The 17182-nt window shown below is 36.1% G+C and overlaps 1 protein-coding gene across 1 annotated transcript in view; it reads left to right on the top strand.

The window, feature by feature from the left end:
• Positions 1-12294, top strand: part of LOC139738697 (MARVEL domain-containing protein 1-like) — a 50012-nt gene extending 37718 nt beyond the window's left edge. Inside the window, exons 3-5 of the mRNA XM_071649331.1 lie at positions 4371-4541; positions 6053-6169; positions 9199-12294. Of these exons, the coding sequence (XP_071505432.1) occupies positions 4371-4541; positions 6053-6169; positions 9199-9417 (507 nt within the window). The 3' untranslated portion in view covers positions 9418-12294. The remainder of the gene's footprint in view (positions 1-4370; positions 4542-6052; positions 6170-9198) is intronic.
• Positions 12295-17182: the final 4888 nt, after the last annotated feature.

Genomic DNA, 17182 nt, shown 5'->3' with positions numbered 1-17182 from the left:
TTTGAATTACCAGTTGCTACATTACTGTAAAGGAATGACTTTTGCACATGTAGTGACAGAAACTTAAAGTGTACATGCAAAATCAAGTTGGGAACACCGCTTGATAGTCATTCACCACATACATGTAGAATGCAAGCCGTATGTGAGAGTAACGAAAGTGCGAGAAACGCTTTGATTGTACCGCGGGATTAGCGATTTATAGATCGGTTTTGGCGGCTTTGTTTGTTGAGCAGAATATGCGAAGTTGGCACGCCGTCGACTGAGTCGGACGTGCGAACATGGCACATAAAGAGGTAAAGGACAAGTTCACCTTGTACACGTGGATTGAGTGAAGGCAGCAATATTAGTAAAACACATATGAGTGCAAGTTTGGGGAAAAGCGGACAAATTTTTAAAGTATCTGTGCAGTCGCTTTTGGATGAGAAGACTACCACAGTGGATGATGTCACATGCGTACAACAATATAAGGAAAATATAAGGAGAATTTCACAAAACTGTACTTTTTAAATAAAGTGCACATTTTTTTGCCTTACTACTGACGTATGTTAAGGATAATATTATTCCCCATTCTTTAAAAAAAAAAAAGGACTGTTCTTTTGTTATGCAAGAAAAGTGAAAATTTGTTGAATTTTCTTTCTTCGTTCTTTATATCGTTGTACACATGTGACATCATGGACTGTAGTAGTCTTCTCATCCAGCAGTGATTGTGAGGATACTTTAAAAATTCTTAACTTTTGAACGGACTGTCTGATTTTCCTCAAACTTTCACTGATATGTCCTACTAATATTGCTGCATTCACAAAACCCACATGTCCTTTGAACTTGTCCTTTTGTAGATGACATCCAGTCAAGGTTTCTGAATTTCCATAGATTTTCTCCGCAGATTGTGACAAGAAATTTGCTTGCCAGTGTGTTATTTTCCTGCAATATTGTGGAGGGCTGTCGGTACGTAATACTGCACATTTGCTGTGTGATTCTCACCTTGTCGTAATTTTAAGCCATTAGTTTCACTGTCATCGTTAATGTGCCTTTGGACTGAAGAAAGTACTCTTGTTGATGAAATTAAAGGACAAGTCCACCTTCATAGACATGTGGGTTGAGGGAATGCAGCAATATTAGTAGAACACATCAGTGAGAGTTTGAGCAAAATCGGACAATCCGTTAAAAAGTTATGAATTTTTTAAGTTTCTGCTCTGTCATGGCTGGATGAAAAGACTACTATAGCTTGTGATGTCACATGAGTACAACGATGTAAAGAAAGAATAAAGAAAATTCAACATATTTCCATTTTTCTCGCATAACAAAAGAGCACTCGACTTCTCTCGTTCAGAAGGCAGGGGGAATAATATTACCCTTAACATACGTCAGTAGCAAGTCGAAGAAATGTGCACTTTATTCAAAAAGTAAAGTTTTGTCAAATTCTCCTTTTATTTTCGTTATATAGTTGTACGCATGTGACATCATACACTGTAGTAGTCTTCTCTTCCAGCAGTGACTGCGCAGATACTTAAAATATTCGTAACTTTTGAATGGATTGTTCGATTTTCCTCAAACTTTCACTGATACGTTCTACTAATATTGCTGCATTCTCTCAATCCTTATGTATATGAAGGTGGACTTGTCCTTTAAAAGGCAAGAAGTACAGATTCATCATTTGTACCTGCCAAGACATTCTTGCAATTCTGCATTAGAAAGCATTTACATTTGTAGTTTTCTTCTGACCCTGTACATAGACTTGCTCCTCAACTTTTGATACAGTTTATTAACCCAGTATTTTGAGAGTTGTGTAAAGAATAACTGTTGCCTTAGGTGGATACTCTCTATGCATTTATCTTGAGTTTCATTCATGACTTTGTTGTGATAAAGGTATGACTACAAAGCCTACACTGTAGATTTCATATAAAGCCTAGATTTCATAGAAAGGCAGTTTTGAAGTGCCACTAGCAATCAAAATGTCTACTTTCAGGTCTTTATGACATACAGTAGCCTAGTGTAATTGCCAGTTAAGAACTTTCTGTTTTACTTTCTGTTTTATTGAGATCGGCAAAGTGACTCATAATTTCAAATCGAGAAAACCTAAAAAGGCAATGTTTGGCAATGCCGCTGTGTGATTTAGCGTGAGCTGTTTTTAGATGTAGCAAGCACAGGTAATAGCCTGTGAGTGTTGCTCAATAGCTTGATGTTTTAGGTCTGCACAACATCTCATTTTAGACCAGTTATTGCCAGTACAGTTTAGTTTGTTAATGTACGCGCCACCCTTGGTTTTTAAATGATGATTTTCTTCATGACAAATATTACTGTTTGCATACTAGTATGCAGTTAATTTGCTCATGTCTGATCAGGCCATTTTCACATATTAAATGGGGAGATAATTGACAGCACACGTGGTAGGTTCATGAAGACCACTTCCTACATGCAGAGTTCTTCCAAAGAAAATGCCAAACTAGTTGAACCCATCTGACATCAGAACTTTTGGCCACAAACATCTGCAGTGTACCATGTACAAGCATACTATTTTTTTTACTATTTTCTCATCTGGTAACTGTCAGAATACAAAGTGTAGGTGGATAGATTATGTCAGTACCAGCAAAATTACAGATATGAAAGTCACATCATATCCACTTAATGGAAATAAAGGTTTTCATGTCAGCTATTTGATGTTCTGCTTGCCTTTTATATGGCTCTTTTTCTTTCTTTCTTTTTTCTTCTAATCCTTGGGTGTGTGAAGAGAATTGTGTCACGCTAACTGTACATAATGGATTCATGTATTCGTGTATATTGTGTCCTCAAAGAACAGTCTCCATGGCAACCTGACTTTGCCTCCTTGGAGAAATGGTCATAAATACTAAGCTTATCAATGGCTGCTCCAGATAAAGTGCAAACAAATCCTTACATGTGGAACTGCCCTTTATCTTGCTGTGTATCATGAGTCTCTAGTAGCATGTATAATACCTACATGTTTCATGCATTAAAAATGGAATCACTCATGCATTTGTTCTGTAAATGTCATATTCAAACTCAAAACTGCATAAAAAATGCATTGATGATTACATGCCTTGTGTGTTAGGAGAGCTGGGTATTGTTTGGACTGTTTAAGCAGATTATTCAGCAAACAAAACAAAATTAACAAAATATTTGAAGTACTTTGAGAAATACATGCTTGGTCAGAATCATGTAAATTAAATGAAAAGTTTAAACTGACACATAGTTAATTTGTGTTCTTCAATAATTGTGATATTTTCATTTTCTTCTGGAAAAATGGAAGCTGGATTTTGGAATGCCACGAGAGCAAAGTGCACTGCTCTGGTGAGCCCTAGACCCCTGCATCTCTTCAGGGTAACCCTTCTTCAATCAGTCTCTTATCTACATCCAGCTGTTTTGTACCAAATATTATACATTGAATCCACAATACAGTAGTTATGGAAATTCATGAAAATGTAATCTGCACCTGAAGCGTTTGGTTGCAAAATAGTTAATTCCATTCTTGTCAATTTTGGACATTTGCATGGAAACCTGCTAAAATACAGAAAAAGAAATGATAAAATATGGGATATTTCTAATTGTAATTTCAAAAATATTTCCTGTTATCCAACAAGTGAGGTATTATTGGAAAGGTTTTCTATTCCTCTACATCTGATAGTGGACTTTAAAATGCTTAAAAAGGGAACTTAAAGGACAAGTTCACCTTCATGTACATGTGGATTGAGTGAATGCAGCAATGTCATTGGAACACATCAGTGAAAGTTTGGGGGAAATCGGACAATCCGTTCAAAAGTTATGAATTTTTAAGGTGTCTGCACAGTCACTGCTGGATGAGAAGACTACTAGAGTGTATGATGTCACATGCGTACAACAATATATGGAAAATATAGAGAATTTCACAAAATTTGACTTTTTGAAAAAAGTGCACATTTCCTCGACTCTTCATTGATGTATGTTAAGGGCAATATTATTCCCCTTGCCTTCTGAAAGAGGGAAGTCAAGTCTTCTTTTATTATGCGAGAAAAGTGAAAATATCTTGAATTGTCCTAATATTTTCTTTATATCGTTGTACTCATGTGACATCACAAGCTGTAATAGTCTTCTCGTCCAGCAGCGACTAAGCAGAAATTTCAAAAATTCACAACTTTTAAACGAATTGTCCAATTTTCCTCAAACTCTCACTGATGTGTTCTACTATATTGCTGCATTCACTCAATCCACATGTCTATGAAGGTGGACTTGTCCTTTAACCTGTTTTGTGATTAATCTCTTCATAAATATGAACTGCAGAAGTTCATGCAACATCAGTTTACCTGATGGTACGTCATGTACTTTGATTTTGATAATTTATTGCTATTGACTATTAATTATGAATTAATCAATGCCAGGTGGTTGGCTTCCTCTACTGGGTAGTCATTGCCAGCTACTACTGGCCCTTCAGCGGGAAAGGCTGGATCATTTTTGTCGGAGTGACGGCCTGGGTCTTCACTGTCATCCTCTACGTCCTCTTTGTAACCGCACTGACCCAACGAGTGACCGTCATCAACTGGGTCCTGACTGTAAGTCTTGTGCTGTTCCTATGTGTATTATTTGAGTGATTGCCTGTCATGCTGACTTTGCTCACTGGTGCATATTGTGTGCATATTTTCACACTTCTGATATTGTTATTTGTTTTCTTGTTTTATTGTAAGCTTTGAAAACTATCTTGATGAGCAGATCATAGTTTTGCTGAAATGAGGCCCAGTTTATGACCCCATGAAGGCTTATGAATAAAGATGTTGCTAAAGTGATGCTGATAATATGATTTTATTTATTTATTTATTTATTTATTTATCTATTCACCGTAAATTCTTAAGAAAAGAGTACAGTAAAAGTATGACTGACAATATACAAACACATAATCAACAGAAGAATATTTACTTTAAAAAGGATTGAAATACATCACACTATGGAAAAGGGAAGAAAGCAAGAGAGAGAGAGAGAGAGAAGAAAAAAAACAAACAAACAATGAATATGTATGGTAGGACCACCCATTCAGCTCAGTCTACGAACACATGGCTGTTCTTCCATGGGGTCCTAACATGAAATTGATAATGATATTGGGATAAAAAGATTCAAACTGTTTGAATATAAATAAGATATGAATAGAATATAAAAGATATATGGGCCGAGCTATAAAGAAAATAAACTTATACTATGGAGGGATTATACAAAAATCTGGAACAAATGACGTTAACTTACTAGAAAATGATATGATGATAGTTAATGACAATAATTATAATAGCAATAATAATGAAGATGATAATGATAATAATGATGATAATAATGATAACGATAATGATGATAATAGTAATAATAATTATAATGATAATAATGGCACCAATAATAACATTTTGTTACCCATTCATTAGTGTACATAGCAAATCTTTGTATGACGCAGGCCCATAGATTGGATTTCCAGTACTGCATTTTAAAGATACAGCATATCCAAAGAGAAATAAAAGCAATGATGATAATTATGATGATGATAATAGTGATAATAATAGTACAGGGCACTCACTACAGAGTAGACATTCTGATTGGTTACACTGAAATTTTGATGTAGCAAAAGAAAATTGCCGGTCCCAAGAACTTTGTGTGGTGGGAGTCACCTGCAGTAATAATTATCTTTAATGACAATAGTGATAAAGATAATTTGATTATATCCTACCACCAATATTGAGGGTAACATCCGTATCAGGGCAATTACCCCTCCCCCCCCCCCCCCCCCCACCCCGGCTAAATACTGGTTGTTTAAAAGGTTAGAGTAAAGATTAGGGTATGGGTCGAGTTTAGGGTTAGTTTTGGTTAGGGTTAGGATTAGATTCAGGATTGGGCTTAGGGTTAGGGTCAAGGGAAGGGTCTGGGGTAATTGCCCAGGGAGTTACTGCCCTAGACCCGGTAGTATCATTTACCAGTGAGTGCTCTTTTGATAGAAAACTAGGACCACTGATACGGGGATGATAGCAACTTTGACATTACTCTGCCATATTTGTTTGTCAATGCTTGCTTCCCCCGCTTCCTCATCCAGGAGTTGATCAACAATGCTGCCTGGTGTGTACTGCACTTCATCGCCGCCGTGCTGATCAGTGTGCGATCCGGCCAGCTGTCAAGACTCACTGAGCATGGGAAGCTGGTGTTTGGATGTGTAAGTGTACCTGTTATACCTCACAATAGTTGGTTTACATGGACAGAGAGAGTGGTTAGTGCTTTATATGTTTTTGTTTGTGTGTGTCTGTGTGTGTTTGCAGACCTCCCACCCATACTGAATTTGTAGGAAAGAATCTGAATTTTGCCAGTTCCCAGCTCTTGTTTCAACAGGAGTGTCCTATTTCTCTGGATAATTTTACTACACACTCCTATGGGAATTGCTTTTTCTTTCCTACGTTTGAGCCAAATCATCCCTATTTTTCAGTCAGAAAGGTTGGGAGGTCTGTGTTTGTGTATGTGCATGAATTATAAACTTCAAGTTTCAAGTTTCTTTATTTTACCAAAGCAAGGAACATATTAAAAAAAAATTACATACCATATATCAATATTCGGATATGATTACAAACATATCAGGAAGACAGTGAAAAGGAACAAAAATAAATAAATAGATTGACAATTACACATACATAGGTTAACAGTTATGCTATGGTAGGTAGCAGCCAGAAAGGAGATGTCCCTTATTTTTAGCTGACCTAAAATTATTCATTTAATTTCAATTATATATAATGTGTTCCAATGAAAGTAAAAACGTTAGAACAGGACAAGACAAGACAAAGCAAAACATAAAATGACAATAACAAAATACAGGATGTCTTGAAACATAGGGGTAAAAAATATACTCCTGACCTTAATAAATTTGGCTGTAATTATGGGGAAGAGCTTTTTTGTAACCAGATTTAAACGTATTCAAAGAGTTAGCATTACGAATTGCACAGGGGAGAGAATTCCACTGGGAAGGACCAATGTAAATGATAGATCTTTGATAAAAAGAAGTACGAGATAGAGGTAGGTGAAAATCATTGGTGGATCGCGTGCTATAATTATGAATTTGATTATTAAAAGTGAACAAATCTAAGAGAGTCTTTGGTAATAAATGATTTTTACACAAATACATAAAAATTCCAGCTTGATATTTGTACATATCATTCAACCGCAATATCTTCAGGGATAAGAACAGTGGTTGGGTGTGGGCAAGAAAAGAGGCATGGAAAATTATTCGTATTGCGCCTTTTTGAAGCAGTGAAAGTCTTTGAATATAACATTCGTGAGCATTGCCCCAAACAGTTATTCCATAGTAAAAATGAGGTAAAATTATGGCATAAATTGATTTTAGAGCAGACTTTGGAAGAAAACTAAGTGTGTACATTACACCAATATTTTTTGATAATTTATTACAAACAAAATTGATATGATTCAACCAATTCAATTTATTATCTACATGAACTCCAAGGAATTTCAGTGAAGATGTCTGCAAAATTTGAGAGCCACACATGTTAATGAATACAGTGTCGCTGTTACATTTTTTCAGATGTAATCTGATGACAAAACGACCCTTCCCACGTTTCCATTTGTGGACTGTGGGGTTTGATGCATTTGAAATAGACCATTTTGTGTTTTAAACATATCTTTGTGTGATGGGAATATTACAAAGCTAAAGAGCTACTGTACCAGTATTTGAAAAAAAAAAATCCCTCCCACAGAAATCAAAGGCAGGACATTTACTTTCAGTTGTTCGTGTACAATCATGAGCATGCATGTATAGAATTCAACATTCATCATTGTGATTCCATTGTCAAATTCTTATGGATAAACTGAATAGAAATCCATTACCTAGATACATGTTGCAAGAGTAAATCCGCATCATTTATTTCATTATATTGCTTTTATTGATATATTGCTGGAAGCACTATAGTATGTTATGGGCTCATCAGCCTGTCAGGTTTTTTCCCATTATGCGATAATGTGATGAGTATTTGAGAGACATTCTGTAGGCTCCTAAGAGGGTGGCACATGGCAGAAATCTGAGTAGATACCAACATCTTGCTTCTCATGCATTGACATAATAGACCTTAGGCTAGTCCAGTTTAGTGGCAAGGTAAGTGGTATAAGCTAATAAGTCAGAAGCCAAGCCATCTTACAGTTGGCAAATATCTGCACTGATCTCTACAACCAAAGACTCTACAAAACATAGATTAATATTTAACAAGAGCTGTTGAAAACAGCCAAGCAGAAACCAATAATGTTTGTAATGTATAAAGTGCATGGATGGCTTCTGTTTTGCTTGGAGAGAATGCACATTCACTTGTAAATTCCGAAATGCACTGGGGTCATTCTTGAATGCTCAAAAAGTGAAGAGTACAGTTTTGTCACTTTTGTTGAAAGGGTGGGGTGTGGGGAGGTTATGGACTGAATGAATTAGGGAAAAAACTGATGAAAAGAGAACATGCCTTGAGGAGAGATGTATATTCAATAGCTTCATATTCTTTGTGGTCACTTGCATACTATGCTGCATTTGTATCATGTTTTGGAACAATACAGTGGGATTGGGTTTGGCACTCATCACCACATGAAATGGTTCACTGACATGCATGTAAACAATTCTGACTTCCTTGTTGCATGTCTACTTTTAACTGATACATGAGACCGGTAGTTGGGTAAAACCAGTTTTTATATGAAACAGATCTCTCTCTCTGTGAGGTATAGATTACCGTGCAGTGTGGATTCTGCTGCTTATACCTCGTCTCATAATTTGATGAGTTCATGATGGCATGGACTCTGAAGATTTTTTTCATCAACATTGTCAACTCTTTGAGTTTATGATCATTACTATGAGCAGTAGTCGGACTAGTAGAAACAATACTGCTTCCTGTCTTACCTTATTAATACTGTTTCTGCTTCTTGTGAATAATACCTTGTGAAACCACTGTTCCTAATTGAGTACATCAAACCTCATTACGACAAACACTAATACAATGAAATTTTATTTGAACGAAAGGATTGGTCCAGTAAAACTGTCATTATTTTCCTTACCTACTTTGTCCACTGTAACAAGATGTTGTTATAACAAAACAAAACAAAACAAAAAAAAATATTGTGGTCCCAACTGTCTCATTCTATTTGCCTGTATTGGACTTTTTCTTGCCTTCAATCATCTTTTATATTTATTGCTTTGCCCTGTTCTTGCAGATCTGCGGCTGGGGTCTCTTTGTTTTGTACGGCGTCCACACCTTCCTCAACTTCCGCCAGTTCATGGCCATGGGTGGACTGGCCAGCCTGCGGGATGGGGGCGGGGCCACTGCAGCCACCACCACCACCGTCACCACCACCACCACAGTGACCGCTGCCACGGGAGAGGGGGAAAAGTCGCAGGAGCCCCCTTCATACCCCGGTGGCCCCTTCACATAAACAGCACTCTGTACATTCTCAGCATAGCACAGGGTAGTGCTGGCGTTTCAATAGAGGGAGCTATTGGATTTATATTTACAGTCCCCCCCTGAGTATATCTTGACATTTTATACATTGTCAGAATAACCTTGATTGAGTTTGTCAGTTAGTCTCTTGCTGATATTGTTGCCTTTTATATGTACTGATTAGATTCCTATCAATATTCAGTGAATAATCTCTTCCTAGTCTTGTAGAAGCAGCCCAACACTTTAATTGGCCATAGTAACAACGTTTGATTACAAATGTTCCTACACCAGCCATCTTACATCAGGAATTTCATACCGAAGTGGCTTGTGTTATCATTTCATAATATAAGCACAAATTTTTGTGAGACAAATTTCTTAACCAACTAAAGGGCAGAACAGTAATAGCAATTTGGTTACAAGCCATTTTGTTAAATCTGGCTTCATCAGATGAACAAATTATAATTCTAATAAACAACAACAAACAAAACACATTGCTATTGCACATATCACCACAGATGTAGTCCTTATGTCCCTCAATTTAGTCTTGCACTGGAGAGTTATGCAGAAGCCAAATCATCTTGTTTTATCAGTCAGAAAGGTTGGAAGTTCTGGTTATGTCATAATCAATCATCATTCCAGTGTCTTTGAGTTTTAGGAAGCAGTATGGGAATGAAGAAAGTTTATCAGGAAGAGTTCTGCCTTTTACAGAGTATTCAGTCAAAAGAGGTAAGAGAAAGATAAGGCTACTGCATTTTACATGTCATAGCTGCTTGTCTTGAAATGGAATCCATTTCTGCAGAGACTGCTATGCCTGGTCGATAGTAATGACCTGAAAGCATTCTTCTAAACCAAAAAACTAGGGTGTCATAGTGACAACAAACAAGAATTTGTAAGTGATGAAGTTCACAAAGTTTCAGTCATAGAGGAACCAATGTGGTCATTGAATTTGTCTTGCTACTGAAGCTATTTTCTCTTTTCTGTGCAAAGCCTGTGTTGTTTAATACAACAGGGCTTTGGCAATCCTTCATCTTCTTAACTTAAGGAAAATGTGCAAGGTAATGATTGTGCCATTTGCCTTAAAGATCAGAATCTTTCTCAATACCATTGTAGTTTAAAGTCTATCTGTTATTGCCTCCTACTTTTAACTAAAGTTCATTAAAAAAAAAATGCTTTTGTTATCAGAAGCACATGTCCAAAGAGTATCCTTTAGAATCCAAAATATAATAATTCCTAACAAATTTGCTGCATGATATACCCATTTCCTGTGGACAGTTGGATAGAGTATACAACATACAGGTTTGATGCAGCAAGGGAGAAAGATATTTTGGTGTTTTCACAATTTATCTTTTATCTAGCAGCAAGCATGACTTGAGTCACATTACTTGTTGCATTTTGGGATACAGCTGTCAATGGAAGTAGTAATATTTAAAACACATTTTGATGTCTGTTTGACATTTTTAGTACACTCAACAAAAATAATAGACCTTTTATTGCTCATTAAGAACTTCTATGAAGTGCATACCAGGTAATCATACTCAATTATGTAAAAAGAAATGCTCAACAGAATGGCTTGTCATTGTAAAATTTTTTCAATGCCCAAATTTTCATAGACATCCGGCAAAACACACACACACAGATTTGCATGGGTGGGTCTACATTCGGAGTGGTTTGTCAGATGCACTTACACATGCTGCAATGCTGTATCGTGTGGTGAGATATCCAGCAGTCACAGTCACTAAAATATCAGTACTTTCAGGAAGGAAAATGCCGTCTCATCAGTCAGCACATCCATCACTCCCGTCCATTTGTTGACTCATTAATTGCAGGATCACCTATAATCTCTCCCAGCTTTTCAAACACTGACCGCCATCTACAAAAATGTGAATACTTCACACTGAATCCCCTCTGTCCTATGTCACCACTAACTGCCCCAAGGGAAGAGAGCATGATGTTACTGTATAGTATACGCCATATATTTAGCGAATCGGGACTTCCCGACGATTTCGCGAGTGTTTGAAATCGTGATCGTGGAGTACTGTGCTGAACGGAGAAATGTATACGTGTGCATCACATTCATATTGGGATCAGAGTCATTTAATTTCGCAAATAGCACCTGACTCGAGAAATTCATGAAAATAAAAACCTCATGTAAATATACAGTATATGTACAGCTATGTAGGGTTACCTGTCAATTCATTTTAATGTGTTTTTCTACTCCTAGATTGGATGGTTTTTCAAATTCTGCGTGAAGCAGCACCATGTTTGTTTTAGATGTTGCTGCTATGAAAGAAAAGACAAACAAGCAAACTCCAGTGCATTAAAACATTTGAAATGATGATGGATATACAGAATGAGTGGTATATTCCTCTAAATATGTGGAAATATTTTAGTCATGAGTTGCTTTGACAATCAAAGATATTTTTAAACAGTGGAATGTTCAATTATTATTCCCTTAGAGTGATACGCGACTTACTAACACACCTATGTTTACAATTATGCCCTTTTCAGATGCCAACAAGTTCCTGTTAGGTACCACTGACTTTCTGCACCAATCACAATTGTTATGTCACATTTTAGACAGTGCTATTGTAGTGTATGAAGGTGAATGCAATTTACTTGGGGCTCTTTGTATTCATGTGTCATTTAAGATCTGAGATTTGCCTTTGCCAAATGCCGAATCCTTGGTCCATATACTGGTACTAGTTTTGAATAACATATGGTCAGTTATCTTTTTATTTCTATGAAATCCATGTTTTCCACTTCACATCGCAGCTGACAACAAAACTGTAGATAAGCGATCCTGCTGATCAGTAATGTTCCCCATGCCGAATAAGCAATTTAGTTTTGATACATCGTTTTACCAGATTACTGACATTGTCTTTAACGGAAACAAGATGACAATCCAAAAATATAAAACTAGCTGATACTGACCGTTTGCAGTCAGTTTATCATTCAATCTGGTTCAATGGCTTCTATGATGTCAAAGCTGTATACAAATTCTCTACAAACTTGAAAGATCAGGGCAAGAAATTTCAGAATGAGCAAACCAGAGACCAAATAGTAAACCTTAACCTCGTGACTGCAAACTAATAATAGTCCACTCATTTATGGATTACCAAGTGTATGCCTTTGCCATTTGATGAAAATTCCCTTTGCAAGTTACCAAATTGTTTGTAAAACTGACACTAGGTCCCATGTGATGTTAGTATAAAGACTGAATTTTATGAAGAGCTTGTTTGTTTCAATTTTTGTGACTGTTCTGTTTATTGAGGGTGTTGAGCAGCTTCATTGTATTTATGGATGCTAGATCGTTTGTAACAAATTTGTAGCAAACAGCTGTCCCAACAGGGAAATGGATTATCTTCATTAGATAGGAAAATGTGCCCCCCCCCCAAAAAAAAAAAAAAAAAAAAAGAAGAAGAGCTGTAGATGGGAAAACATCAAACTTATGTAGACTTTTCTTTTTTTCACTTTCAGCTGCATTATTTTTGCTCCCTGAATAGCTCCCAAAGCGTCATGACTTATTTGTCTTATCAAATACTGTAACGTTCGCTTGATATGTCAACTTACATTATTCAGTTTAATCTATCATCTTTTTTTTTTTTGGCAACCTGTACTGTTTTTAAAACTCTTATTTAGCAGTATTTAAAAATTTTTTTTTGAACAATAGGATATTTAAATACTTCAAAGCAAGGAGGATTTTGTCCTTTATCCGTACTGATGTCGTTATTTGAGAGTAACAGGTCTAAATGAATCCAAAGAAGTTTTATCATCAGAAATTAGTTGATATGCAGCATAACGGTTGCCTAAAATGACTGTCAGGTATTAAAAATGTGTGTGAGAACAGGCCAATGTTGACTTGTGTCATTTATAGGGTGAAATTGGTTTGTGACATGTACGTAGACAACAGTAATGAATTACAAAAGTGAAGAGGTTGAGGAGAGCTAGGATGGAAAATATTGGACACATAATAAAAAAAGAAATCAGGACACAGTGGTTGAAGAAAAATGACCAGGCAAATGTTACATTTTGCCAATATCTCTTTGGCGATAGATGAGGATATTTTTGCACTGATTGTCATGTGTAACATGAGGAATCAACTTGCGTTCATCTATTTCTCATTAAATGTTCTCTTTTCTAAAGTGCTTAGTGCATCTTTCTTTTCTTTTTTTATTTCGGATGAGTACCGCAAAAATGCAAGATGACACATCTCTGTCCGCAATAATATTACTCCGTTTGGCTATAACTGCTTTGGGTATTATTTGCACCTTTTTTTTTTTATTTCATGAGGAATGTTATTACAGTGCCTCTGTCATAATTGTGCCCATAATCTTTGTTTTTGAAATTAGATTTGATCATTTCTTGAATATTATCCAGGAATCTATGTCGTGTTGAATCATCTCTGTAATATATATTCCTTCATAGATTTCTCCTTATAAAGAATAAAAAGAAAGTGAATAAAAACATTAGCTCCCTTTCTTCACATAAGTCAGGAAGTGTTGGGTGCATGCTCGGTCATGTTTCCAACTGACTGTGGTTATTGCAGGAAGCTTTAACATGCTGTCTGTGTTATATCTCCCATGCCGGATTTGCAGCAGACATTCACTTGTTCTCGGCCTGAATCTATGTGGATTTTTTTTTTGCAAAGCCTTGGTTTGACTGCAGACACAAGCTCTGTGTCTAACATTGCAGCCATTATGATCCTAGCACAAACGCTTTGAAACTTTTCCCTTGTAATGGCTTCCAGTCTCAAACCAAGCCTTGACATTTTTTTTTTCCTTTGGGGGGGGGGGGGGGGGGGGGGGGGGTGTTGGGAATCAGGTAACATGATAATTGTTTGTAAGGGATCGTTTCTACCAGGCCTTCTCTGTCTTATTATTCCGTCATTTCAGACATATAGCATGACAGTTGTATTTTGAATTTTGTAAATGTTATTATGCCTTGAAATGGAATGAATGAATGAATGTTGGAATAACTGTTCCTTGTAAAATCAGATGTATGCACATTGACATACTCTGTATCTTGTATGTAGGTCTGAATAATTGGGAAAAAAGCTATAAAGGAAAGTGTCATATCCAGAGTTGTACAAATATTAAGGTCAAATATGTGAACAGATATCAGTTGGCAATTGTGGAGTGTTATATCTTGAAGCCTTGGCTGAATATCTTTCAGAGTTGTGTGCCTTGAATATCATTTCTACCATCGCCTTTTATCAAACAAAAACTGTTAATACTCCCTGTTTTCTCAATTGTATTTTAGATGAGGGAGCAGTTGCATACTATAATTAGGAAGCACTTTGAGTCAACCTTATAACGTACAGCTTTCTGTTAGAATTCCTAGTAAGATAGGGGATCTTTTAATTCACACTGTATCTCTTCATATGATGTTCAGAACAAAATAAACATGATATTAGCAGCAAAGATGATGGAAAAATTACCTGTTACTGTCTGTAATGATGGACTTCTAAGTGTTATAGCAACCATGTGTAGGAGATTATAGCAGTCAAAACAGTTGAATATTTGTAGTGCTGTTTGTTGTCAGTTAACAGTCTCTTATTGATGTGACAGTTGTTTTTTTTTTAATATATAGATAGAGGGCGAATTAGAGAGATTAGATCCAGCAGGAGTGATGGGCAGCAAGATTTGTGATTGACTTGGAGACCGGAAGGAGTTTTGTGTAAAACAAGTTTGCATTTACGTGTGTGCATTAGAACAATAGTACAGCAGCAGCGCCATTTGAAAGACTTGGCATGAGACTGCAATTGGACATGGAAGGAAAACAAAACAAAATGAACACTGAAGAAGAGCACATGCTTTAAAAAAAAAGAAGAAGAAATAAACGGCAGTGTTTTTTAGTTTGGTCACATAAATCTTACAGTACTGGAGAACAAATGTATATGTGTGCTTTACACTGCAGGGTATCTTTTTTATATGTACATTGTACAGAGTGCATTTACTGCAATGAAAGAATGAAGTACACTCTGTCATTGTAGCAAGTCACAGTGAAACTGTCATGTGTTCAGGAATATAGAGCTTGAGTGCCCAACATTGCAAGTCATAGGTAGGGCTTGTTTGTATTTCTTAATAGAACAGAGTCTATGTTTACATTCTATTTGATATTTCTTGTAATATTTTGGAGTTTACCTGTCAGAATTCTCTTGCTGGTGCTCTTTTTTGGTGTCTTTTTTTTAAACATATTTTTTAATTCATCAAAGAATGATGAAAGACCATCTCACAACCATCAAGCGTGTACTTTTCATGAATTCAATTTGCTGAACATAAGCAGCATGTGTGATAAATGATTGTTCATGTCCCTAATTTTGTCATAGGAATTGAAAGTAGGTGTGATTTGTTTGCTTTGGGGTTTTATGATTTTGAGTTTTTGTTTTTGTTTTGTTGTGATGTTTTCTTCTTATTTTTTTAATTGCAGTAAATGAGGAGACCTTTTTTAAAGTGTACTTTCACTTTCATCTCATAATGTGATAAAAGCCCTACTTAGGGTATCATGTAACTGAGTGTTTACCCTGATAAGGGCCATATTTCTAAAGAGGAAAATGTCCACCCTGAGTATATAAAAGTTTGAAGTGAAATGAAAACAACACAAAGGGACAGCCATTCAGGCTGCCAGAAATTCAAGTAAGAGTCAGAGCCAAGTGAGACAGGATACATGAAATTGAAGAATATGCGCGTGATGGTAATGGGCGCAATGGTAAAATAGGGCAAGCCCTGCAACTGTTATTTTGACTGCTGTGACGAGCCCCGTGTCAAAATCGTCATCTGTTTCATGGACAGAATGACTGGAGCATGGAATCTCATACAATCCTTGAGTTTTACAGTTTTACACTTGTATTTGACATGGAATATACATGTTTCTGTGGGGTCGCTAATGATACAGAATTGAGGTCACTGTTTATTCTAATGTATTACTAGGTGAGGTATTTTTCAGTACTAGAAGCCACAATCTATTTTTATATTTGACTCGCATAAGTGTAGGGTTCATATTTTCCACACATATTGGGCTATATATCAGATTTAAGCATGACAAATGCTTATAGTATATGAGATATCTTGCATTTTATTTCACATAAAAGTTTACTGTACTTCTGTGTTCTACTCTGCAATTGTTATGAAATAATTTTTCCAATCTTTTTTGTTTTGTATTTGATGTGTCATATCATTGAATTGCTGTGTTGTAAATGACAGTAGGGTTTGACAGTTTTGAAGCAGAACCAGTGAGAATTTTCTACGTCAGTAATCCTGTGCGAATTCCAAATTTGAGTGAAAATAAAAAAGAGTATTTTATACTTCAATACTCAATATTAGGATTGTTGTGAATGAAATTTGTCGTGCTTGATAATGTGACTTGTGTGTTTGTATGGGTGGAAGGGTATGCTCCAGTGTGTCTTTGTGAAAGTTTTTTTGTGACTGCCTTCAAATGTTGGTCAATCACATGTTGCACACTCACCAACATTGGACATCCTTTTAATAGATTTCTGACTTCTAGCACAGAGTGTTTTCTTTGATTGTGTTTTGTTTTTTCTTTCTTTCTTAATGAAAATTATTGTGTGTATGTAAGGCTCTATGGGAGGCTATAGAGTTTAAAAAAAAAAAGAAGTTAGGTATGTTTGTTTTCAATACAGTAAAAAAAAAAAAACACTATCAGCCCCTGGGCTGTTGTTCATTGAATCTGTATGTTGGTGTTAAGCATAAAACAACACATGATACAGAACAAAATATAAAATTCAGAGCAAGAACAAGAAC

The sequence above is a fragment of the Diadema antillarum genome, unplaced genomic scaffold (assembly GCF_040938485.1).
Source record: "Diadema antillarum isolate AM-2024a unplaced genomic scaffold, OU_Dant_1.0 seq00000765_RagTag, whole genome shotgun sequence".
In the NCBI taxonomy this organism is placed as follows: Eukaryota; Metazoa; Echinodermata; class Echinoidea; order Diadematoida; family Diadematidae; genus Diadema; species Diadema antillarum.
Note: the sequence above shows the minus strand (reverse complement) of the source record. Positions and strands in the feature narration are given on the sequence as shown.